The sequence below is a fragment of the Populus alba genome, chromosome 9, assembly GCF_005239225.2.
Source record: "Populus alba chromosome 9, ASM523922v2, whole genome shotgun sequence".
Taxonomy (NCBI): domain Eukaryota; kingdom Viridiplantae; phylum Streptophyta; class Magnoliopsida; order Malpighiales; family Salicaceae; genus Populus; species Populus alba.
The window spans coordinates 12,456,089-12,480,107 of NC_133292.1; the positions used below are offsets into that span (position 1 = coordinate 12,456,089).

Genomic DNA, 24,019 nt, shown 5'->3' on the forward strand with positions numbered 1-24,019 from the left:
TTCCAAGAAAGGCCATGATCACTTAGGCATTTCAAAAAAAGCCATGAGTAACTCTATGCTTCATACGGCCACTCATCGACCAAAGCATGGAAGTGAAGCTTCGAACTAGGGTTTCTACTTTGATCGATCAATCTCTGACTTTGTCTTTCGCATACATTTCCTCAATCTCACTAAGAAAAGGCATGCATCAACAGCATTCAATAAGGCGGCTTGAGAATGCTTTGAGATTTCTCAGATATTCTCCAGTCGTCTATGGTCCACCCTCGCCACCATCAATCCAAAGATACATTACAGCGGCACCAACCCAGATCACTTAGAGTTGAAAGTGATGAACCACTCGACTTAACTCAGCAAACTTCGGAAAAAGCTTGATCATTTAACTCTCTTGTAATCACATCAGGTGCAGCAACTAACGATTTACTGTCACAAACTCCAACTACTCTCAAGTAAACTCCCTGCCAATGCCAGCCCCAAAACACAAAGGTTTCAACTTTCTCAAATGAAAACGTACAAAGTCGACTTCGAATGCACATTCCCACTGTTACACAGAAACCCATTTTAATGGTATTGGGCTAAAAATGGAAGAGAGTGATTAGAAAGGAAAAAAAGGGAACTTGTTGGACATGAAGGGATCGACAGGAGACAATGTGTTGGAGGAGTTGGCGACCAACGCCTCCACAGACCATCAAAAGCAGAGTTATATTCTTCATTCTATCTGTCTGTCTGTCTTCTTTGCTTCTTTTCTCTATGAATTTTCAGTTGTCAGTACAGTTTGTTGCAGTCTCTCGTCTCTTCGTGGTAGGGTTTTGGGTTTTTGGGCTGTATAAACAGGGGGGGCGGGGTGGGGTTCCACCCCTATTAGTCCCTGTACGTTTACAAGATATTTAATTGCATCCCTGTACTAAAAAAAGGTTGTTTAAGTCCCTGAACGCTAGCTCTTTTTTTTTTTTTTTTTTCCATGTGTCTGCCCTCGATCCAACTCCAAATCTTGAACTCTTTTAAGAGAATAGCAGCTAAAATTTAATATATTTATGCCTTTGACCTCAAAAGGCCTTGGAATTTTGAGTCTTAGCTTTTACTGTATTTTCTTGTATTTAAAAAAATAAATAAATGATATTGAACATGATAAAAAAATGTGAATTTATCTCCATTAATCTCATTTTACTTCTAATAAAATAAAATAAAAATGTAAAAACAAAGTATAAGTTCTTTGAAATAAAGTAAAGGTATGAATATCTAGATTATCAATAAAAAAAAATCTCGAGTAACTATATATTTAGATTAAAATTTACTTTTAAAAATATTTTTTTATTTGAAAAAATATCAAATTAATATTTTTAAGGTTTTTGTGGTGCTTTTAATGTATTTATGTTAAAAATAAAAAAATATTTTCAATTAAAATATATTTTAAAAAAATATTATATACTACAACATCAAACATATTAAAAAAATAAACTACTCGAAACTTCTTTATAATATGATAACTTATAAAAAAGTTACATCAACTTGATTATCTATAATTATCTTAAACCTATGAAATGGAATAACTAACTAGTAACATTGATTTACTAAAAAAATGTAAAGATTTACTACAGGAATAGCTTTAAACTAAATGTACAAAAGTTTTAAATACAATAGCTTTATTGACAATAAATTAAACTTTGAAGGACTAGTTTGGAAATTATCCCCTGCCTGATTACCTAACGGACCACTCACAGTCCCACGCAAGGTTTTGTTGCGTATTGAACTAAATTCGACGGGCTTCTTTAGTAAATTTCTAAAAGAGTTTTAGGGTTTTCCACTTTTTAATTTCACTCTCCTTTTCCACTCTCCTCCTTCAATTAAAAAAAAATCAAAACTTTGATCAATCCCTAATTACCAATCCTCTTTCTCTTTATCTGAATTCACTCAATTTTAATTACCAGGTACTCTCTCTCTATGTTATTATTTGTTAAACTTGATTCTGCAATTTACAGGGCTCTGGTTTTATTGTTCCTTGAAGTGAATTGAATTGAATTGACTTTAGTTGAATTGAGTTGAATTCTGTGCCGTTTTTGGTGTGTTTTTGTGTCGTTTCATGTTGGGTTTTGTTTGTATCAGCTGGTTAACCATGAAAGATAGTCTTTTTTTTTTTTGAGAGTTTTCGATAGCTATGCTGTTTAAGTTTTATTTCAGTGAAAAAAGAATGCTACTTTTTTGTTATTAATTTGTTTAGTTTTCTATTTTCTTTTAAATTTACGTCTCAGAGATATATTTTGGGGTGTTTGTTGGCCAATTTTGTGCAGATTGTGTGGCCACCTTTTGCTTCAATAGAGAATTGAAATGCACGTGGAGTTAAGGAGTGTTTGTTAGGTTTAGCTTTGGAAACGGAGGGTTTTTGGTATGGATGTTCATGTGATTGACAATGAAGAGGGGACGAGTCATCGTGGGGTGGCCTACAATGGAGATGCAGAACCAAATGACAGTGGAGAAGCAAATAATGGCGAGCATGATGAGGATGGAGCTGCTGAGTTGCATGAGCCATGTGTCGGCATGGAATTTGATTCTGAGAATGCTGCTAAGACTTTCTACGATGAGTATGCTAGACGTCTAGGTTTTAGCACCAAAGTTGCTCACTTTACCCGTCCTAAAACTGATGGGGCCATAGCTGCTAGGGAGTTTGTATGTGGTAGGGAGGGTTTGAAGAGAAGGTCTGCGGATAGTTGCCATGCAATGCTTAGAATAGAATTAAAGAGAGGTAAATGGGTCGTGACACACTTTGTAAAGGAGCATAACCATTCAACTGTTAATCCCAGTAAAGTGCACTACCTTCGGCCCCGCAGGCATTTTGCTGGTGCTGCAAAGAGTGCTGCCAAAACTGGGCAAGGAGTGGGAGTTTCTCCAAGTGGTGATGGCCAAGCAGTAGCAGTTGCTACTAGTGGTTTTAGCCAAGTAGGGGGAGTTGTTCCAAGTGGTGTAATGTATCTTTCCATGGATGGAAACCGCACACCTGTCACGGAGACAAATCATGGAGTTAGGAACACTACCCCTGCTGAACCAAATCGTGTCGTTAAGACTTCTACAGCAGTGAATTATATTGCTCGGTCCAGTAACCAAAAGAGAACACTTGGTAGGGATGCTCAGAATCTGTTGGAGTATTTCAAGAAAATGCAAGCTGAGAATCCTGGTTTCTTTTATGCAATACAACTCGATGATGAAAATCGAATGGCAAATGTTTTTTGGGCTGATGCAAAGTCAAGAACAGCTTACACTCATTTCGGTGATGCAGTTACATTTGAAACAAGTCCTCGAGTAAATCAATATAGGGTGCCATTTGCCCCATTTACAGGTTTGAACCATCACGGCCAAACAATTTTATTTGGCTGTGCAATACTTCTTGATGATTCTGAAGCTTCTTTTGTTTGGTTGTTCAAGACATTTCTGACAGCAATGCATGATCAACAGCCTGCTTCACTAATCACCAACCAAGACAAGGCCATACAGACGGCAGTTTCTCAGGTGTTTCCTGATACCCGACACTGTATCAGTAAATGGCATGTTTTAAGAGAAGGTCAGGAAAAACTGGCTCATGTATGTAATGCACATCCCAATTTTCAATTGGAACTGTATAGCTGTATCAACTTGACTGAAACTATTGAGGAGTTTGAAAACTCATGGATTGATATTCTTGACAAATATGATTTGAGAGGACATGACTGGCTTCAATCATTGTATGATGCTCGCGCTCAATGGGTTCCTGTGTACTTTCGGGATTCCTTTTTTGCTGTAATGTGTCCAAATCAAGGATTTGATGGTACTTTTTTTGATGGTTATGTGAACCAACAGACCACATTGCCAATGTTCTTTAGACAGTATGAAAGAGCATTAGATAATTGGTTCGAAAGAGAGTTAGAAGCAGATTTTGATACAATTTGCACCACACCAGTTTTGAGGACGCCATCTCCTATGGAAAAACAGGCAGCAAATCTTTATACAAGGAAGATATTTGCAAAATTTCAAGAAGAGCTGGTTGAAACTTTTGTATATACTGCTAATAGGATTGAGGGCAATGCAGATATCGGCACATTCAGGGTTGCAAAATTTGAGGATAACCAAAGGGCCTATATGGTTTCATTAAACTGTCCAGAAATGAGAGCAAACTGCAGCTGCCAAATGTTTGAGTATTCAGGCATTCTTTGTAGACATGTTTTGACAGTATTCACAGTGACAAATGTTCTTACATTACCACCCCATTACATCTTAAAACGATGGACGAGAAATGCCAAAACTGGTGCAGGAACAGATGACCGTGGTGTTGATTTGCCTGGCCAAGAGTCTCTTACTTTGCGGTATAACAATCTATGTCGGGAAGCTATAAAATATGCAGAGGAAGGGGCAATAACTGTGGAAACTTATAATGCTGCTATGGGTGCTCTTAGAGAAGGTGGGAAGAAGGTTGCTGTTGTGAAGAAAAATGTTGCCAAAGTCTCACCTCCTGGCTCTCAGGGTGGTGGGACTGGTAACGATGATTGGAAGACCTCAACTTCAGCATCGGATACAACCCCATTTTTATGGCCATTGCAAGATGAAGTTACCCGGCGATTTAATCTGAATGATAATGGCACTCCAGTGCAATCTGTTGCTGATTTGAATCTTCCCCGCATGGCCCCCGTGTCGCTTCAGCGTGATGATGGACCCCCTGGTAACATGGTACGTAAAGGAACTTTGCTTTAAGTATTAATTTTTATGTCCGTCGGAGTTCAAATTATAGCAAAACCCACTAACTTGGCAATTTATACCTCTTGCATAGGCAGTTCTTCCTTGTCTCAAATCAATGACTTGGGTGATGGAGAACAAGAGCTCAACACCAGGGAATAGAGTTGCTGTCATCAACCTGAAGGTATGCATTTAATAAACTAAAACCTTGAATGGGCTTTAAATGGTCATCTAGCCACTAGAAAAGAAATTTTTTGACAGTTGACTGCCCTGGGTCATTGTGTAAATACACGAACCTTTTCAACTATTTAAAATGTATTTGTTTTGGGTTTTTTTTTTAAGTGTTTTTGGTGCTTGTGATTTAATCTTTAGCATATTGTCAGTAATACTCGTGTTATTCTCTAGCTGTGTATTTGACAATTGATTTGGGGCCTCACATATAGTTTCTGTGGAACTACTGCAGTTGCAAGATTATGGCAAGACTCCATCAACAGAATTGGAGGTTAAGTTTCAACTCTCGAGAGTTACATTGGAGCCGATGTTGAGGTCTATGGCATACATCAGTGAACAGCTCTCAACACCAGCTAACAGAGTTGCTGTCATCAATCTGAAGGTATGCAATTCAAAACTAGATCTATGTAACAGAAATAAATCTGATACTCAGGTCCTGCCACCATGACTAATGAAATCTCTAAACCCATTGTAGAGAATATCATATGTTTTGTGCTTCCACTTTCATTAAAACAAAAACAAATGGAAAGGATAGAAAAACAAGCTGCTGGTTCAGGATGTTGTTTTCTAGATTGGTTAGAGTATATCCATTCATCTTGCCCATATGGTTTTATTTATAGCTTTATATTAAATTTGAATTAAGTGTGGCAGGTCTCAGGACCTCAAGCCAGCCCCAATCAAAGGGGTAGTCTGAACTCCGAATTGGATGTATTTCTTCCTCTCGCTTCTTGGACAAGTTATTCTTCTCGAATTATTTATCAACTTGCAATGAAGAACAATTTTTTGCTGCAGAATATATGCTATCCCTTCATGTCCAGAAACGTGAAGTGAAGAAGTGCTATTTTCCTGTGCATGCTTTAGAAAATAGCCAATGGCAACTAGTTTACACTCTTGACCTAAACCATTCAAAACTCCTAATGCTGTGTCATTTATAAGAAATTAGTATTAGTTTTTGTGCATTTATTTGAATTCTTTGTCTTTAACTTGGCCCTTCTTAATTTAAAATTCAGTCTGCTTCTTGATTTGTTCTCTTCTGTTTTATGATTTAGAGATACTAATCCTGGCAGTAACATTGGTCATTATGTTTTAGGCACCAATGAAATTAACAATCTATAGAATTGGTTATTGTGCAAATGCATCAGCATTTGTTGTTTGAGGTTTGTTTTATGCATATAAATAAATTATTATGGGTTAAGGAAATCCATATCGAATCATACAGCCCTATGCATTTGTGGATAGTCATGAATTTTCTTACCCATTTAGTGTGGTTTAGGATTACCAAAGTCAGTGATTACAACATGAAAGAGGAGCAAAACGGTGAAATATGAATACACATTTAGGAGAGCCAGATAGCGATGGAAGAAATAATTTGGGGCGTGAAACTGGAATTTTGATGTATATCTCTATAAGTGTGGGATTAGGCTGATCCTTTATTTCCATCATATAGGAGAGGCTAGACTGAAAGAAATGGTTGAGGGATTAAACTACTGGTTGAATGGTTGCTTCCAGAACATAGGAAGGCAGCCGTTAAAGGAATTTTATTTTCTCAATCTATTTTCTCCTGACATGACTTTCTTTCTAATGTTTTTCGCATTAATTTCATCTAACTCTCATTTTTATACTGCCCTAATAATTCGGGTGGGCACATGTGATGAGTGTGTACCTGTGCTTTTTACCTCTCCCTCACAATCATTGTTTTCCCAATTTCTTTCAACATTGGGTATTACTTTTTTAACTTGTTTACACATCTATCAATGAACTTATTTCTCCAAGCATCCCATCTGGATTCTATCATGTGAAGTTTTTTGAAATGTTGTGTTTCAAGGTATCATAAAATGAGAGGACTAAGTTCTGGAAACTTAATTATCAAACCAAACGACAGCAGCTATCCATGAATAGTGGTGCTGTAGGATAGATTTGGTGAGCTTTGTCCATGTGTTTGTGGTGCACTAGGAGTTATTAATCCTATCAGAAAAGAACTAGATGAGACGGGATCTAGGACTAGTTAAAGAATCCCAGGCCCAAAAAGAAATAAAAGAAATGTAATTTTCAGCTCTGCCCCTGTTCTGCCCACTTCATAGTATTAGAACTTTTAATGTTTAATAATCACAGCAGTTATTTCATTCTTACAGATAGGTTTTTGGTCTCATTGAGGTGTATGTTGACCTTTGTTTTTTGTTGTAGTTTACTTTTCATTTGGAAAACTTATCATTTTTTTTCCTGGTTTCAGCTTCAAGACACTGAAACAACTACGGGAGAGTCAGAGGTTAAATTTCAGGTTTCCAGAGATACATTAGGTGCCATGTTGAGATCGATGGCCTACATTCGCGAGCAGCTTTCAATTTCTGTAAGCACTCTCTTCTTACTTCTAGTGGCTTTCTTTCACTTTTGGTACATGAGCTCCAAAACTTTCATCTTCTGATACTGTTGATGCTGCCCCTTCCATTTTGTGGAGCCTGTATTTGTTTCAAATTTTCTGAGTGTCCATCTAGGCCCAAAAGAATTATGCTTACAAAGTATGTTAATTTTATAATAATGGAACTTTTGCAGTAACTGCTACCTTAGTGCACCCATAAAATTGATTCCTTGCATTTTATCAGAAAAGGAAATGCTTGCACTAAAAATGGTCTTTGATTATTGTCCTTGTAAATGTTGCTGGCAGCTTTGACTGTGCATCAAAGCCTTTCCCTTTGTTACAAAGTTTTAGACCTAAGAGCCGTACAATCTCCTAACCATACATTGTAGAAAAAAGATAAAGAGATAGTCCTGTCAGATCGGTGTGTATAGCAATGGGAATTCATCCTGGACGACATCATAATTCATATGAGCATAGTTATGCAAACTATTAAAGAAATATGGTAACGATCTCTCATTATTTGTGCAAGAGAAGCCTTATATACATACTTTCCACAATCTAAATAGTTGCCACTTTTGAAAACTCACAAATAATTGCATATCCAATTTAGTGCTCAAATTCAAGAAATGTTACATAACAAGAAAGAACAATTCCTTTTTTATTGGCTAATGAGAACTGACTTAAGACAAAAAAAAAATATATTAATTAAATATAGACACTACCAAACACAGATTAGGCTCTCTCTCGCTCTATTTTTTTTTTTTTTGGTAAAGTACATATCAAACATTAGATTCTGGCTGGGTACAGAACATTCAATGTCCATCACACAAATATAAATCTGTAAAATAGGAAAAATAGCTCCTTATGTCAAGTTTCTTGATGTCCCTGATTGAACAGAGGAGAGAACCAAATCAATCCATCCATGTTTTACCAAAATGAGCTTTCAGGGATGTAGAATCAAGGCAGCTATGTTAGTGGAGTCTATATCGATAGACTTCCTCAGGATCTGCCAAGTTCAACAGGAAAGCTAATGTTGCCAGCCCTAATTTGTTGAGCAACACTAGGGCTCTCTAAACCTAATTTAACCTTTTGACTTTTAAATTGATTTTGAAAATTGTATTAAACTATAGTTTAAAAAAAAAAAAATTGGATGAAACTAGTTTGGGAGGACAGGTGTATGCCTCAAGATTGAAAGTTCTTATCTGATTCAGATGAAATTTGTAAGTTTGAGAATATGCTAACCTCATCTGATCATTAGAGGAGATCTCTCAAGTGACGAGAAGCTCTCTGTTCCCTTAAAGTGAGAGTCAAGCTCCAGACCGGACAGAGCTAGGAATCCAGAATCAAAATCACAGCTCACCATCTATTTTCTTTTCTTATGTTCTGATCTGTTTCCGCGTTCACTATCTGTCTAATATTGTTGCTTGATTTCCTTGTTTCTCAAAACATAACATTTATAGGCAATTGAATGTCCTCCCCACTTATAAAAAATGGACAAACATGGTAGATACCTTTTATAACGCATCATAATAGTGGTACTGAGAGGTTTGCATTATCCAATATAGAGTATCGTTATTAACGCTACTTTTTAAGAAACTTTATATGCCAAGGAGCTATGACTATTGCACCAAGTGCTTATATTAAACATCTCGAAGGAATCATTTTGAACATGTTATCAATTCACTTTATTTACAGGGATGTACTGTAGCCTTAATTAATTCACATAATTTACAAGGATGTTTTATCGTCATGGTCTCATGCTTCTAGTGCCTTTAAGGGGTGTTTTGTTAGCCAATATTTGACATGATTGGACTGCTTTAGCTTTTTAATTTTTTGGGTTTGCTAGTTTACTGCACCTTAGTATAGAGGCTGTCATATTCTCCGCTTTGTGATTGTACATCTGCTATTTTCATTACTAATTGTTCTCTTTATCATAGAAGAAAAGAAACTTATGTTTAGGTTTAGAGGTAAAGTAAATGCTTCATGATTACAACTAAATGCTGGTCATTTACATGAACATTCTGCCCGCACAAATTCAACTTTCATAGTATGAGAACAGAGGTGATTCCAATAAAGAACCTCGCCCTACATTTTTTATAAGATACGTAGCGTGCACAATCTGTCTGCGTCATATGTTATCTTGCCATTACCTTGTAAAATCCGCATGGCGAATCTGTTTGCACAAGTTGAAAAGTTTAGCATGGTCAATTTTTTTAGCTTGTTCAGCCCTTAAATTGGCAGATTTAAATAGCTGGTTGGTTGTCGTCCATGGTTGTGTTGATCTTGACGGTTGTACATCTGCATATAATCTGAGTAGCTAGAATTTCTGTGAACAGTATGATCTGTGTTGTGAAGCATCTTGCGCCTCTTTTTTCCCTTTTTTTTTTAATTTATTTTGTCTTTGAGTTAGAATAATGCAGCCAAACAAATTTCAGCTATCAACATTATATAAAGTTTATTATTTTGCCTCTTTTTTAATGAAGTAATTCCCCCAAGATAAAAAAAAAAAAAAAAAAAAAAAAAAAAAAAAAATCAAAGCTCCGGATTTCAAAGTTTAGATGTACTTATATAAAATTTTTTTATGTGGAGCAGGTTGAGCCCCAAGCAGAGCCTCCGTCAAAGAAGCATCGGAAGTGAAAGCTTATGTTTATAGTCAACTAAATTCCAGGTAGCCAAAACTGTTTTGAACGACAGAGGAAGTGTGTTCATCATATTGTCTATCGATGTTCCCTTTGATTAGGGCATGTCCGCCTATTGCCCCTTTATTTCCCTCCCCCCCGTCCCAGCTCCCTTGTTTGTTTTGTAACATATTTGTACATGTAGTGTGTCAGAATTATAAAAAAAACTGAGGCATCAAATAGTTACCTTTTTGGGTTTTTAACTGACCCGGATGCCTCGTCTGTTCCAAATCCTTCCCCAAGTTTAGTTAGAATCGATCAAAGATAATTCGTGTTACGCCAGATAATTGCACCGTGTTGCTCTAATCTTCATACCAACAATCGTTGGGAAGTCAAGGCAAGACTGGTATGAACTTAAAGATGGATGCTTTTTCCAATTCATCTGTTCGGTTATTTAAAAAAAAAAATAGCCATCTTTTTTCCCTGAATTTTTTCATAGGATTAGGATCAATTCCTTCTGCCTAAAGAAAGCGGAATCAATACCAGTTCATCCGTGTATTCCTCGAGAAAGTGGAGAGAATAACGAAATAGCTTCTACACAACATTGCGAAGCTAAAATGCCCAAATCTTACTGAAACGAGCACTGTCTAGGACAGGCTACAAGAAAGAGGATTTTAAAACGCTACTCAAACGTTCATCTGGCACCTCTTTGGGACCTCATTTGTTTTTATTTTTTAAAAAAAAAAGTATTCTCAAGCTAACCGAAAACTATGAAATCGAAAACAAATTGACAAATCTGCTTTGCACAAAGTCCATTCTACAGATACAATTTCGTCAAATATTGTATGTTCTCCCACCCCTAAATACACAGCGCAGCTTCTCAAGACAATAAACGTGGGCAGAGATGAAAAAAATATATCAGGGCCACCTTTCATCACTGGCATAATCAGAATTCGTATCAAAGTGTTGCAGCCTCTTACCAATTAACGCAAAGAAGAGCTGCCCTTAATCGCATTAAGTAGAAGGTGATGCTTCTACAGTTGGATTGCTTTATCTAACTGAACTCCACCCAGCACTTAAGCTACCTTCGCCCAAAAATAAGAATCCATATCTGAAAGTCTTTCTGTGAACCACCAGTGACACCTACAAACTCCTGTAATCTATAACAGTGACTTCATCCTCCGGGGCATCTAGGTCTTGATAGCTACAAAAATTTCAAAGTTCCAGGGGAATCACATCATGATTGAGGAAGAGATATTAAACTGAAAAAGACTCTTACTAGATTGTCTGTCAGAACCATATCAAGCACAAGATCCTTTTAAACAGTAACTTCCCAATGCTGGCTGGTTTAAACTTGTAACTAAATGCAACTGTGAATCTCAGGGGAATTTAAAAAAAAAATGCAGATCTTTATGTTTTATAATCAAGATTCAGCCCATCACCCTACAACTGTTGTTTGAAACAATATACAGTATACACCATAGCACTTATTTGTCAGGAAATCCATGGCAAGTGTCACATTGATTTTATTGGCATGGATCTTAATCCAGCTTATGCTAAGTGATGCCCATTCCAAACATGTTAATGGATCAAAATGTTTCACTGATTAATGACATGAATTCAGGGTAATTTAATATATATATATAAAATTGCACAAAAGGGAAGTCTGAAGGGGAAAAGGTAACACAGAAAGCTTACACATACACAAGAAACAAAAACTTTGTTGGAAGAGGTTGCAACAAAAGTTACCTGCGTATACGTCGAGGATCCTGTCGGAAGGCTGGTGATAGAAGAATTGGGGCTGGCCCACCTAGTTGGGGTCCAGGCCTTGCATTTCTGCCACCACCTTCAAACGGAGGGGGGCCACCCTGATCTCTAAACATGCGCATTGCAACTTCAGGTGGGGCAGGAACAAAAGGCCCCAGTGGACTGCAAGTCATCAGAGCAAGCTCTTAATAAAAAAAACAGCAAGAGTACAGAAATATCTCCACTAAGACAACAACAAATCATTGCTCAAACTCTCAACCTACCCAGCTCCAGGAACAGGCATCAAAACTGGTGGAGGAGCTATATCTGAGGGGAAAGGGGAAGGTACATGGATGCCTTGTCCTCCAAAAGTATCAAACATTGCTTCATCGTGATTTCCTCCATCAGGACCATCATTAGATTGGAAGTCACCTGATTGTGGGTTTTCAGACCTATCAAATCTTTCATTGCCATTTGCTCTATTGTCACGTTCTCTACGGTTGCCGCGTTCATCCTTCAACGGACCAAGCCTGCGCCTTTGTGGCTTATCCTTCTGCAATGAAAACATGTGGTTATTCATAAACAAGAATGATAAGGAGAAATCATAATACTATTGTGAAAAACATAGTTAGCAAAACAAGTATTGACAAAAAAACAAGACTGCAGATCATGCATCATTTCCTACTCGTGTAGAAGTAGAGAGAGTCACCTATCAATATAGTTAATTTTTTTGCGAGCAGATCATCAGAATGTTTTGGACAAACAGCTTAAACAATGTTTTATTGGTGACTGTATGAGCATTGAAACTCAACCTAAATGGCACTGTGGATTATACAAGTGTCTGAAAGACAAAAAAGAATCATGGGTATGCTTTCGCTTCCATCAGCGTGTTATTTGGTACATGACTTTTTTTCCCAACTGAGAATGGGAGCTATGGCAAAAAGAAGCCCATGCACTTGACTAAGATGCTCTAATGGTCAGAGATGAATAAAAACGCAGATTCCCAAAGACAGAGCATTAGTTAAGAGAGATAATAGTTTGAAATTATAAGACCTCATTTCCTACAGTAGAGTCTAAAAAAATGAAAATAAAATTTCCTTCATTCACTAGCTTTATTTGCAGTATAAAATCAAGGTCGAAAGGCAATATTCAAAGAAGACAGGCTGTAGAGAAGTACAAGTTTATAGAAACATCTCAACATGCATACGAGTACAGTGTATGCTTATATTGCTGAAACAAGAGAGTGGGATACAGAACAGACAGTTGATAGACATCAAACTATGGAGGGAATTAAAGAACTGGAACTCAATATGATAAAGGGGGGCATCTCAGCACAGCCATAATCATCATTATTACTTTTGGGATCTTCAAGTTTCTATCTTCAAATTATTATCGGGCCTTGCTTTACCATTCATCCTCTATAAGAATGGTACCTAACGTTACATTTTTAAATAGCATACAGTATCCACCCTCTCACATCCATGAATGAAAATATAAGGACCCTTTCTAATTGTTATAGACTGCTCCTTCTTGCTTTTTTAATATTCACATTTCAACTCCCATATTTGGCTTTGAAGCAAGCACATTTATGCTGTTTACGTGTTGAAACAAAAACAAGTTTCCCACCCCCACCCCCACCCCAATCAAACAGAATGCATTAAAAAATGGAAATCAGTATAGCTAGCAGCTCCATCATAAAAAATATGAAGATTTCGAACTAGATATAGGAGAAATTTGGATAAGCTAAAACCTGTTAGCATGACTCGGAGAGGAAGCTGGAAGAGGAAAAACAACAACGGCTTACACAGTGAACATTTATTTTACACATATACCCCTATTATTTGACATTATGTAAGTCTGGATTTTATGTGAGAAAACCATATAGACAATATAAACAGGCATGTAGATCACTGACTACTATTGATTGGATGAATCATACCGGCATGGACTGCTGCATGACAGGTGTGCCACCAGGTGCATCTGAATCACTGCAAATGAGAATAAGGTGCTTGTCACATGATCAATGACATCAGCAGAAGAAAATTATGTTGAAAGACGTTGCTTACTTCATATAGTTTTGATAATACAGCTCTTCCCGCACTTTGGCAGTCAGCTCCATAACAAGTTCAGGGTGTTTCAGCTTGAGATGCTTGTGCACAAACTCAGCAGCATGGAAGAGCTTTGTGCAACCCTTGGCTCCACAACCATACTTCCACCCATACTTTTCATCTCTAATCTTCCGGACATATGGATCCAAACCTTCAACTGCAGTAGCATCTATCTTCTCCTTAGCAGTCATTTTTTCTAGAGGATCTTGACCCCTCAATCTCTCTTGCCAGTGTGAGTCAAGTTTCTTTTCCCACTCAGTTCCACTGTTGCTTGTATCAGAACTCTTTCCCTCAGCTCTCACATGCCTAAGACCCTTAGCTTCATTAGTTTCAATCATTCCATAGTAATCCAATCCATGGACCCGCCAGAGATATGTTATAAGTGTATCCAGTAGCTCCACACCTTCAAGGCCCTTGACTGAGGTTAAGCCTCGTATGATGATAACAGGGCCAGTGGAGCTTCCATGGGATTTCTCTCTACTCATTTTGTCATTATCAGACCCGCTTAAAATATTTTCATCAACACCTTTTTCAGAATCAAGTTTCCGTACAAGGGTCTGTGCTTGTTCAACGTCAACTTGGATTCTCTTGGGTTCTGAACTCACTGGATGAGCCTTTGGAGCAGCTGAAAGATCAGTGTCTTTTGCAGGTGGCCGACCATGCCTTCTTCGTTTACCACCAGTCTCTGCATCATCATCAGAATTTTGATCACTTGCCTGCCCTGATTTATTTGATGATATCGCGTTGACACCAGGACCTCTACAGTATGAATGAAAACTTTAAGTTGGACAAGATAAAAGTAAAGGCATGCAAGGTGCAATTATGTAAATTTAAGGATAGAAATTCCAATCTTACAGGTCCAATGTTCCACTCTGCAAATCAAGCAAAAAGTCTTTCGCAACCTTTCGTGCAACTTCATTCCTCCTACAAAGCATTTTCAAAGAACAATCAAACAAACACCAAAAGGTTTGCGCAGTGGCTGCCATTGAACACCCACAGGTCCCACACCCAAACCTAATATCATATCATGACAATTTTTTCTAATAAAATATGTAGGGTAAAACACACCTTTCAATGACTGCAACCAAATTTGTTGGATGATACTTGTCCTTCAACCTGCATATAGCCAACTAACATTAGCTCATTGAAGCCAACAGAGTGGCAGATACTAACCAAGGGAAGAGAAGTACCATTCTTCATCTTTATGGGCCTCAAAGAAAACCCGTTTCTGAGTCGAAATATACTCTGACTTGTATTCTTGATATCTGCATAATCAAAGGCCATGATCACATTCACATTTTTTACTTATGATTCAACTATAAAGAGTCCAAAAATAAATCCACATTGTACCTGCGCTCAGCTTCAGATGGCAATATATCATCTTCAAGCTCCTGAATGAATTGCTTGTATGACATTAAGCCTTCTCTGAAAAGCATAAAGTTACCTTGTGAGAACAACAAGCATAATGAAGTCTCCACTCAACTTCTGTAAATTTCCTTATCTATATGATTGAAAACAATGAGAGAGAGAATGCTAAAAGATTATGTCTAACCAACTCATTCACATATCAAAAGGTGCTGCTAGGATATTTCCATGTTACAAAAACATTCATGTTCATATAACTTCTACACTACTTCGTCTTTGTCATGTACCAACAAGGTTCACATTCAGATTTCAAACAATACAACCTTAGGAAACATGTTGCTCGACTAAGCAAATACAAAGTCAGAAATAAACTAACTAAACCAGACTGCATTTAATTTTCACAGATCCCTTCTCAAACCACAGATATTGAAATTCTCAAAATCAGAAAATAATTTTGATCTAGTGCAGAGCCGCCTATAAGAAGAGGCGCTGAAGTTGAGGGAAATTTACCCGTGAGCATTCACTCCAGTTAATTTGTGAACGATAAGGCAAATACAATTTATTTTTCCATATAACTCAGTCTCAAATCGGGATAAGCATAAATATTGTGAGCAATGCAAACATCAAATTTTGATAATGAAGGATAGATTCAACTCCATCCAGAGCTAGTCTCTATAGCACGACAAAATACTAACCTTTGAGCAGGCACTACATTGGAAGTATTGCCATAACCACCACGTCCCAATTCCCAATCTGTAACAATAACTGAACCAGTCACCTCCACTTCAACAAATAGTACGAGCAAAACAACAAGGTTGATTTCCTTATAGATGCCATTTTAATAGTAGAAAAAGTAAAGACAATCACTCCATCTATGTGTCTCTGCCCTTTGTTCTATGGTTGGATTTTCTCGAGCAGGTAAAAAATCCTCAGTAAGCTTCCTAAGGGATCTAGTTTGATCATTGATTTTCAGTAGGAAACACCTTGTAACAAAACCAAAGTCACTAAAAATGCAATAAAATACAGATATAAATATGGATACAGGAGGCTCTAATCAAGTCAAATCTTTAACTTAGGTCACTAACTATTGGCAAGGTGGCTTGCAAATAAGTGCCTTGTATCTTCCATTATATCTATCCACCACAAAAATTATGCAGAGCACATGAAGTCACGTTTAGAATTTTAAAACAAAGCCATCAGGAGCAGTTGAGTATGTACCTGGAGGACCACCTTGATATCCACCTCCACGACCCATGTATCGGCCATGAGGCCTTTCTTCACCATAACCTGGCCTTCCTCCCATCTCACGGTCATATCCACCACCATAATCATATCCAAACCTACACCAGACATCAAGTTTCCAATATGTTGAGCAAATATTGCATAAAGGAATTTGCCAAGCCAAAAATTAAGAATTGCAAGCAAATATTGCAATCATTTCCTATGCACATATACAAGGCACGGCCTTGATTAATAAGGTGAATCTTGAACTGCAAACTGCTGACAATAAAGAAAAAGGTACAAAAAAAAGAATGGGAAGGCAGATTCAACCATCCAGATAAAACTTCAAGATTCACCTTGCCCGCACTATGAGGTTTAATAAGTCTAATAACAGTCAATTCATCACTAACGATTTAAAAATATAAATTTCAACTCAGATTCAATCTCAAGTTCAATTCTATCAAACCCGCCTGAACTTGAATCAGGAGACGACCATACTGAAATTAAATCAGATTACTGCATTACATAGAAAGAAAGATTAAACCCACAGCCCTCACAATCCATAGACAACACAATTAACTAAATAACTACCGAAATTTTATATTATACTATATTTCTTCTCCTATTTTATTTTCTTTTTGGCTGATAAATATAAACCCCCTCAATTAACTAAATAACTGCCAAAATTCTCTACGTGATTCTCAAGATTCCTAGACAAAACCTAACCAACCGAAGCACGACACAAGAAAATCTATATAAGAAAAGGCCCAGTCAGAATCAATCAACAAAACCCGAACTCACCTTCGATCACCACCTCCAAATCCACCTCTAGGACTTCCTCTCCTGGCATCATATCCACCATCCTCCCTCCTCGATCGTTTATACGGAGGCGACCTCCTCGGCGGCGGCGAGTGTCTCCTGTCTCTGTAAGGCACCGGAGGTGGAGGACTCACACTACTCCTCCTCTTATACTCTCTCTCCCTCTCTCGTTGCGGAGGTGGCGGGGACCGATTCCTGTCATAATAATCGCCTCCACGTCGATTAGGTGGTCTATCGAAATCTTCACGTCTCTCTCTTGAGTCTCTCTCACGGCGTCGTTGAGTAGGCGGAGGTGGTGGAGGCGAAGATTGTGGATCGTCGGTGGGTGGCTTATCCTTCCTGTCCCGTCCTCCTCCGCCGCCGTTCCCGCCGCGATGGTCGAGGGAATCGACCGGCATGTTAATGACTTCGGCCATCGGGGTTTGGGTTTGGGGATTTTTTTTTAGGTAGTGAAAACCCTAGAGGAAATTTTGAGGGCTTAAAATTTTGGGGGAAAAAAGCAGAGAAGAAATGAGAAGGCGTGTGCGCGTGCTTGGGGAATGGATTTCTCCAATAGTTTTTAAAATCGACCCGGTGTCACGGGTCATGGATTTTAATCAAGTCATCCCGGGTAGACCCCAGATTTTTTATAAAGCAAGACAACATTATTTTGTTAAAAGAAATAAATAGTGAACAGATTGCAACTATTTTTTTTTATCAGGTCTTGTCAAATTATCAAGGGTTTTTTACCGCCTCACTCAGAGTTTTTACCTTGATTTTTTCTTGAATCCGATATTGTTCCGGCCCCGGTTTGATAGGTCCCGGGTCAACCCACAAAACTATGGGTTTCTCTCTTTCTAAAAATGTGAAAGGGTGTTAAAAATAAATTGCCGAGTAATAGGCAGCTGCGACTTGTCTTGGGACTGATTGGAAAAATTAACTCATTTAATAATTTTTATTAAAATTGTGTGGTTTTGTTTTTGTAAAAATAAAAATGGAGCTAATATAGCTGATTTTTTTTGTCTTAACTCTTTCTAGTGTTAATATATATATACACACACGTGCGCGCGTTTGAAGCTGTGATTCAATCTGTTTTTTATAAAAAAATAATTTTATTTTAAGTTAATTATTTTAGTATTTATTTATTGTTTTAATATATTAATTTTAAAAATATATTTTAAAAAATTATTATTATAATATATTTAAAAAAAAAACATTTTAAAAAACAATAACTATCATAAAAATATTTTATGAATTATGCTTGTCCTTGGATTAAAATAAGGCAACAATATTATGATTAAAATCGTACAAATAGTGTTAAGATATGTTCAAGCAGATTGAATGTCGTTGCTGTAAGTATACTCGTAGCCTTTATCTTGTAATCAATAAAAACAATACGTTTATAAGAAATAAAAAATGGCCTGAAAAAAATTTACTTAATCGATCGTATGATGTTACATGCATGGACAATAATTCAAATCCTGTTCATGTATCTTAACATTAACATTGTATATATTATATTTAATTTTAATCCGTGCCTGATATTGTAATATATTTTATTTAAAAATAAATAAATTTTATTTAAAAATATATTAAAATAATTTTTTTTATATTAACATATCAAAATTATAAACAATCATTAAAAAATATCAATTTATATTTTTTTAAACAAAACTTGCTCTTAAAACGCATCTAAATTATAAAAACTACCTAATCAGTATAAATAATGCTTCCAGTAATCACTGAATTAGTTGTCGTGTCATAAATAATACACAAAGACGGTTAAATTAACTAGTTTAAAATTTCACTTCTTGTTATTTTCTATTTATTTGTTTTTGTTGGTGTTATTCCATCCGTGATTGTCTACTTGAGTTCAGTGGTATATTTAAAGATTGTTCGAGAGTGTAGCAGTGTTGATTTTTAAAATGTATTTTATTTATAAATATATTAAAATAATATTATTTTTATTTAAAAATATTATTTTTAATATTAATACATTAAAATAAAATAAACAATATTAAAAAAATTGACCAACCTCTCTTTCAGCCGCGATTCCAAATTGGGCTGTTAATATGCTAGGATGAAAAGTACACATGGGTTTATTTATTTTTACATGTAAATGATCAATAAGTCCTCTGATTTTTGTTTAAAACTGATAAATTCAATTTTCTAAATTTTCTTCGAGGTAGAGTTTATCTCTATGTATTTTCCTACAGAATCCTTAAAATATATCTGAAAATTTGCTATCTGTTTTTTTTAAAAAAATACTCCGCGCCAAGTTTTATTAAATATTGTTTTATGTATATTTTTTTAGATTTTTTCCTAAAATATTGTTTAGAATTATTTTTGCCTAACGTGATTTATAGACATGAAGACCCTGTTTATTTTTATACTTTAAAAATGCTTTTGAAAAAAATTGAAATGTTTTATTTTTTTTATTTCAAATTAATATTTTTTTGTGTTTTCAAATTATTTTAATGTACTGATATTAAAAATAATTTTAAAAAAATAAAAATAAAAAAAATATTATTTTAATACATTTCTAAGTGAGAAATTCTTTGAAAAACAGCCACAATCACATTTTTTAAACACGCTCAAATTACATTTCTTACACCAGTTATTATAGTTCTATTTAAATATAATCAAAGTCTACAATGGTTGTAGTGTGTAAAAAAAAATAGGTTACAGTTATAAAGTATTTTTCAAGTGAGAGATATTGAACCATGAAAAATATTACTATGAAAATGTTTTTTCAAGGAAACTAAAAAAATTATTTAATTGGTAAGTTCTTTATAATATAAAGATGATGATACGGGTAGCACATTTAAACATGAACTTTTTTGAAAAATAAACTGCAGAAGTAAATTCACTGGTGATTCACATTTTATTAGGAAAAAACCTCGATAGATAAATTTCATTTTATTAACTTGTGTTTTTCATGTTAGCCGATCAAGTACGTCTCTCAAAAATTGAAGATTTATCTAGCCAATCACAAACTCTTTTTTTATTATTATTAACTTTAGTATTTGGATTAGCTTACGCGTACTTCGATTAATTTTACAAGTTTTAAAATTAATAACCATGTACATGACCTCTAATCTATCAACAAGGATATCATAAATGGTATCACCATTGTTGGTGTATATAGTATCATTGTCAAGGTAAACATCATAAATTGGTGGAGAATACGAATCCACATGTAATAATATGGTCAAAATCTTCATAATATTTATCACAGTCAATAAGTTGTATGCTGCTCATATGCCCGAAATGAATTCTCAAAATTGAGAATAGATTCATGATCACTTCTCTCATGATTCTTTAATTGTCTTTTTCGTCTCTATTTTACATGTTTATTATCTTCAATCGACTAATTAATTTTGTATTTTGTATTTGCGTGTCCCTTGTCATAAATTTTAAAACATCTTTTTTTCAAGGAAAAACTTATTCAGCCCCACAACACGAGCACATCTTATTTTGCAACCACCTTTTTCATCAATGATTATCCAATAACACGTAATAACTAACTACCAAGAGTCGTCAAGCTTTGATGATAACTAGCATAAATAAAAATAACACGGGAAAAACAATAATTACAATAACACAAAATTTTCAAAATAATACATCATGTAAAAACCCTAATTCACAATTTTATTAATGAATATTTATTTTCAAGTAGCTCTTTGAGGTATTTACAACTCCCTAAATAAACTTGTAAATCAATATAAATAGACTACAAAACCCGATAACAAAGGAAAGATAATAAAAGTCCTAAAAAACTATGAAAGATAAAATTATCAAGTATACCATTTAATTGTTTAAACTAAGTAGGAAATATAAATAATCAAAAAAAAATTTCATTAAAAACCTCCTACATCACAAACTTATTGGTCGTGTTGACTTTCTTGTGATTCAATGCCTCCTTTTTATCTCTTTGCATTTTTTGTTGACTTCCTCAAATTTTTTTCATTAGGTGTTAAAATGTTTTTTTTTAAAAAGTGATTAGTACTTAAAAGTGTATTTTATCAAGGTTTTATATCATTATTCTGCACTTTAAGTATCAATAACTCATTAATTAAAGCATGTTTTATAATATCATGTCTAATACTATAAGATACATTTAATTTATGGTAAATATTCATTTTAAATGCAGGCCTATTACGTAAATAAAAAGATTGATTGATGAGTTTAACTACTGAAATTGAGAAGACAAATAGAGAGTTAAGCTTAGAAAAAATATGTTGGTTCAGTCCAAACTGAAACACAATTCGGTTATTGGATCATAATTGGAGCTGTAGAACTTGGATTTATGTATGCTCTATATGGATGAAAAACTAAGATATAGATCTAAAACTTTCATGGGAGTCTAAGATTCAAAAAGGCTGTTTTCAAGTTCAAATTATAGCAACAACAAAGAAGTTTGAATTTGCCCTGCAGCCCAGACATTGTTCAATGTTCAGCCCATTTCTCGAATTCTATAAGTTCAAATGCACCGATTCTTTTTTTGTTGGAAAACCGAGACAATTTTCTGGAACTTTTATGAAGACAAGCTATTTAAATTTTGACACTAGTAATGATGTTTTGTTCAGACAAAAAGATAAAGATTGTCACCAAGTTCAGATGTAGTCACCATCACTCAGTCACCAATTATGTGGTCACTCATTAAATCAATAGTTTCAAATTTTGCCCTATAAAATGAGGCATTTGCCATGCATTTAAGCATCTTGGTTGTTCAGATCAAGATCATGTTCTTGCTCTCTTTCTTTTTATTTTGTAATGTTCAAGTTTTATTCCATGTTATATTTTTCTTAATCTCTTGTTTATGCTTTTCATTTCCTTTGCTATATTTATATAATTATGTTCTTATTTTATTTATCTATGTTTCTCTTCTTTATTATGTTTAGCTAAGTTTATTACGTAAATGTGAAAATGTTTCACTAATGGTGTTAGGATAAGTATAATATAAATTCAATAACTAATTGCTTATATCATAAACAACTTGTTATTAACATGTCTTGTCATTTTTATTCTTATTAATTTTTAATATATTGCTTGTTAAATTATTAATCTATATTTTTGTTGTATAACACTTGGTACAACAAATACTTTACACTTTCATAGCCAACCGTATAGTATAACTCACACTTGTGCTATGAGAGGACTTGATTTGTTGTTGGCACAAGTTAGCATCATGAATTATTAATAATATTTAAAAGTTTAGTGTTACTTAAATAAGATAGTTAATATGATCATATTAATAATTTATAATGAGTTATTAATGACAAATCATCCGATTGAAACTTCCTTTATGTGTGGTTTCCAACTGAATAATAAAAAAAAGTTTATATTATACTTATTTGAAATACCATTAGTGGATCCTCTAACATTAACAACTGTTTTTATAATTGTTTAATCTTCACCTTAATCTTACATTTCAAAGTTCTCTTTAACTCATCACCACTACCACCACCATCATTGTTGTTGTTATTTATAATTTATATAGCTAACCTCCTTATGGTTCGACCCCGATATTGCCGGATTATTTATTACTTTAATACTTTTGCACCTGGAATAAGACATTAATCTTTTGATTGTTTCAACATGATTGAAATTTAAAATTCTAAAAAACAAAAAATTCATAAACTAAAATTTTATGACCAAACAAAAGCTTTTCACCCCTTTTGAGAAGTAAAAATAAGCTTTTATTTCTTTCTTTTTATTTACTCCAACCCTTATCAATTCAAATTATTTTTAATTATAATATAAATTATAATTTACAATAGTAATATTTAATTTAATGTTAAAATATTTCCAGACACTTCGAATACACAACATCATATAAAGGAAAACAAATTCTAAAACATAAATCAATAACAACATAACTTGTGATAATGAAATAATAAATAGATAACCCTGATGGGTGTAACTCAACTTGTCAGATTTTAGACATGCTTCATAGAGATCATTATTTTGAGTCCCACAAACTTTAAGACCACTGGAGGCTTATATGATCGTTAACTTTAGGGTCCGTAAGATTAGTTGAGGTGCGCACAAACTGACCCGAATACCCATATTATTATTAATAATAAAATAATAACAAATAGATAGTGATATTTACTTACATTAAAATATTTTTAAACACCCTGCACAAGCAAGATAATGCAAGGATGAACAAATCACAACACATCTAATGTTGATATAATTTTTCGAGGATGGGATAACAAAGAAATAAAGTTCTATGGTAAAAAAAGGATATGGTCACTTAAACAATGTAATTCTCGATGAAGGGCTATCGTTATTTCAATCTACTCTTCAAAGTATTTAAAAAAAATAAATTAATTTTATTTGTGTGTTTTTAAATTATTTTGATATATTTATGTTTTTTAAATATATAAAAAAATATTATTTTAATACATATTTAATTAAAAAATATTTAAAAAAACGACATACACCATAGCACCAGATATACATAAAATAACATATTCGCATATTCTTTTCGCTTATTACTTTAATTCAAGTTTGAATACAGTTGAATAAGTTCACACTAACATTATAATATTATTTGTTATTGTAACTCAACCGTATTTTTGAATGTTTTTATATTATTTTAGGTTCAAATTATTTTTTAATATTTTTATTTGTTCTAATATACTAATGTTATAAATAAATCTTAAAAGATAATTATAAAAAATATTATTTAAATATATATCTAAATAAAAAATATTTTACCTCTATAATACTTTGAAACAAGTTATATTTACCACTCTAATGTTAGAATCCCTTGTGAACCATGTTTTACTTAAAAAAAAACATACACCGTTATCATTAAACCCGATTACCTGCCATTGATTTAAAATATTTTTGTCAAAAAAAAAAAAACC

At 34.4% G+C, this 24,019-nt stretch overlaps 2 protein-coding genes across 2 annotated transcripts; one reads left to right on the forward strand and one right to left on the reverse strand.

Annotated features, from left to right (window-relative positions):
- The first annotated feature begins 1,759 nt into the window (after positions 1-1,759).
- LOC118032392 (protein FAR1-RELATED SEQUENCE 3) lies at positions 1,760-10,191 on the forward strand. Its single transcript, XM_035037096.2, has 6 exons — positions 1,760-1,925; positions 2,286-4,689; positions 4,790-4,879; positions 5,159-5,308; positions 7,157-7,273; positions 9,875-10,191. Exons 2-6 carry the CDS (start codon positions 2,383-2,385, stop codon positions 9,917-9,919), a joined length of 2,709 nt encoding a protein of 902 aa, XP_034892987.1. The 5' UTR covers positions 1,760-1,925; positions 2,286-2,382; the 3' UTR covers positions 9,920-10,191.
- A 398-nt stretch (positions 10,192-10,589) lies between these two features.
- On the reverse strand, positions 10,590-17,701 carry LOC118032393 (serrate RNA effector molecule). Its single transcript, XM_035037099.2, has 12 exons — positions 17,142-17,701; positions 16,338-16,459; positions 15,815-15,872; positions 15,105-15,179; positions 14,945-15,019; positions 14,823-14,870; positions 14,610-14,678; positions 13,713-14,513; positions 13,586-13,634; positions 11,931-12,199; positions 11,650-11,829; positions 10,590-11,104 (listed from the first exon to the last, which is right to left on the reverse strand). Exons 1-12 carry the CDS (start codon positions 17,573-17,575, stop codon positions 11,044-11,046), a joined length of 2,241 nt encoding a protein of 746 aa, XP_034892990.1. The 5' UTR covers positions 17,576-17,701; the 3' UTR covers positions 10,590-11,043.
- Positions 17,702-24,019: the final 6,318 nt, after the last annotated feature.

Bases quoted from the DNA above. Each gene is read 5' to 3' on its own strand.
- LOC118032393 (XM_035037099.2), bottom strand. From the start codon at position 17,575: ATGGCCGAAGTCATTAACATGCCGGTCGATTCCCTCGACCATCGCGGC. The intron at 15,873-16,337 runs GTACATACTCAA...TTATTGTTACAG, and splicing joins ATATCAAGGTGGTCCTCCAG to ATTGGGAATTGGGACGTGGT. The intron at 15,020-15,104 runs GTACAATGTGGA...TTGATTATGCAG, and splicing joins CCATCTGAAGCTGAGCGCAG to ATATCAAGAATACAAGTCAG.
- LOC118032392 (XM_035037096.2), top strand. From the start codon at position 2,383: ATGGATGTTCATGTGATTGACAATGAAGAGGGGACGAGTCATCGTGGG. The intron at 4,690-4,789 runs GTACGTAAAGGA...CCTCTTGCATAG, and splicing joins ATGGACCCCCTGGTAACATG to GCAGTTCTTCCTTGTCTCAA. The intron at 7,274-9,874 runs GTAAGCACTCTC...TATGTGGAGCAG, and splicing joins GCGAGCAGCTTTCAATTTCT to GTTGAGCCCCAAGCAGAGCC.